The sequence below is a fragment of the Aegilops tauschii genome, chromosome 6, assembly GCF_002575655.3.
Source record: "Aegilops tauschii subsp. strangulata cultivar AL8/78 chromosome 6, Aet v6.0, whole genome shotgun sequence".
Classification (NCBI taxonomy): Eukaryota; Viridiplantae; Streptophyta; class Magnoliopsida; order Poales; family Poaceae; genus Aegilops; species Aegilops tauschii.
In genome coordinates, this window is record NC_053040.3 from 225,385,953 (window position 1) to 225,387,854 (window position 1,902).

General features: G+C 52.0%; 1 protein-coding gene across 1 annotated transcript; it reads left to right on the forward strand.

Annotated features, from left to right (window-relative positions):
• The first annotated feature begins 1,089 nt into the window (after positions 1-1,089).
• On the forward strand, positions 1,090-1,494 carry LOC141025980 (uncharacterized). Its single transcript, XM_073501918.1, has 2 exons — positions 1,090-1,163; positions 1,254-1,494. The coding sequence occupies exons 1-2, from the start codon at positions 1,090-1,092 to the stop codon at positions 1,492-1,494; spliced, it is 315 nt and encodes a 104-aa protein (XP_073358019.1).
• The last annotated feature ends 408 nt before the right edge of the window (positions 1,495-1,902 follow it).

Here is a 1,902-nt window from a genome sequence, read left to right on the forward strand (position 1 = left end):
TAAAATCACCAGGATGATAGGTAGGGCCAGAAGATTATTTTAATCGAAAAATGCTTCGAGACGGCCTCATAGCATGGAGCCGACTCCAATGATACTAAGCTTAGAGGCACGGCACACGCTATCCTAGACTATGTTACTATACTACCTCCCCTGCACATGAAACTGCCACACGAGCGTTCGGGTTGTGCTTGGCTCTTCGCCTCTTCAGGAAGTCGAACAATGATGGTACTACTACAGTGGAGTACTACTATTATGCTTTTGTCCATCTGACACCGAACGAACTGCTGCATGTCCACTGCGTGCGGGAGGGAGAGCGTGTAGCGAAAGCTTCTCCTAGTCCTGCGAGCCAGCACGCTCAAGGGCGAGGGAGAGGGTGTTGTAATCAAGCTTCTCCTTGTTGTACGAGTTGACGCGACACATCAAAGCAGTGCACTCGATATATTTCAATAATTTGCGTTTATTGATGAATTAATTACAACGCATGCATGCATGCCGTGACTTCCCTTTTGATACTTGCATGTGTTGATTTAATGCACCTTGAAGTAGTATGAATATGTGATGGTAAAACATTCTAATGCTCCAGCCCTAAAGCAAGACATGGTGGTGCACGCGGAGGGTGAGATCATGCCGACGGAATAGGACCCGGCGATGGAGGTCTCTATGGACCTCACCTTGCTCCACTGCCCCTTGTGCCTCCGCCCCTTGAAGCCTCTAGTGTACAAGGTTCGAATACACCTCATCCGTTCGGCTGACCGAGCAAGGTGATGGTTTCTTGATTGATGTGTTGTTCGATTGATTTGTGCAGTGCAAGGGAGGGTACCTGCCTACGCAGACTGCCACGATGAGCGCCGGGGAACCAGCGGCAGTGCCACAAGTATGAACGCGGCAGTGGCTTTGGCGTGTGCAACACGACGATGGACGCCGTCCTCTCCTCGTTGAGGGTGGTGTGCCAGCAAGAAGGCTATGGGCTCTACGTCACTTACCACAAGCTCGTCGATCACCAGAGCGTGTGTCCGCTCGCGCCTGGCAAATGCCCTGTGCCCGTCTGTGGCTACGAAGGCCCGCCGCCACATCAACACCGTGCATCCCATGCCTATACACAAGATCCAGCATGGCAAGGTGCTCCAGCTACAAGTACCAGTGTCGAAGCCGCGGCACTTCCTGTTCGTAGAGGAGGACGGACGCGCGTTTTTCGTGGTCGGTGGCGTGCTCGACATCGGCGCGCCTATCGCCGTGTCGGTCGTATGCATCAGAGCGGGGGCATCCCCACCGCCGCACTACACGGCCAAGGCGTGGGCGAACGGCCCGCCGGGGGAGCCCAAAGACAGGACCGATGCCGTCAAGGTGGAAATCAAGGTGACAAGCAGCAAGGAGCCCGGCGCCACCGCCGTGCAGGAGCTGACCTTCTTCATAGTGCCGCCCAAGCTGCTAGCCAAGGTTGGGTTGTTGAGGACGGTGTCCATCCACATTCAGATTGACAAGCTCACCTCCTAAATGATTCTATAATGCCTTATGTTTATCTTAGTAATATGCTAATATAGGGGTTAGCTCGGTCTACTTTAGCTTAAGAGATGGTGGATTTTGGCGGTGATGCAACAATCACTTCCACATCAGATCAGCACTTAAAGTAATTTCCAATAGTCGAAGGGATATTTTGTGTTTGTTGGATATAAAGATCCTTTGGGTAAGCAGTATCAGCTGCTTATATGCTTGTTTATTGAGGAAGTGTGGCATACTTCTGCAAGTTGATGTGACACATCAAAGAAGTACTACTACTAGTAGTACTCACCCGACTGCGCACCAGGCAGACCAAGCTCGTGTCGTGTTGGTGCCGTGTGCGGCCTGGACATTAACCAAAACATCGCGCCTCCAGCTCAGCCTCCGCGTTTTAAACTTCTCAAT

Excerpts from the sequence above, each read along its gene's own strand:
- LOC141025980 (XM_073501918.1), top strand. The coding sequence starts at position 1,090 with ATGCCTATACACAAGATCCAGCATGGCAAGGTGCTCCAGCTACAAGTA. Across the intron at positions 1,164-1,253 it reads TCGAAGCCGCGGCACTTCCT|AGCGGGGGCATCCCCACCGC; the intron begins GTTCGTAGAGGA and ends CGTATGCATCAG.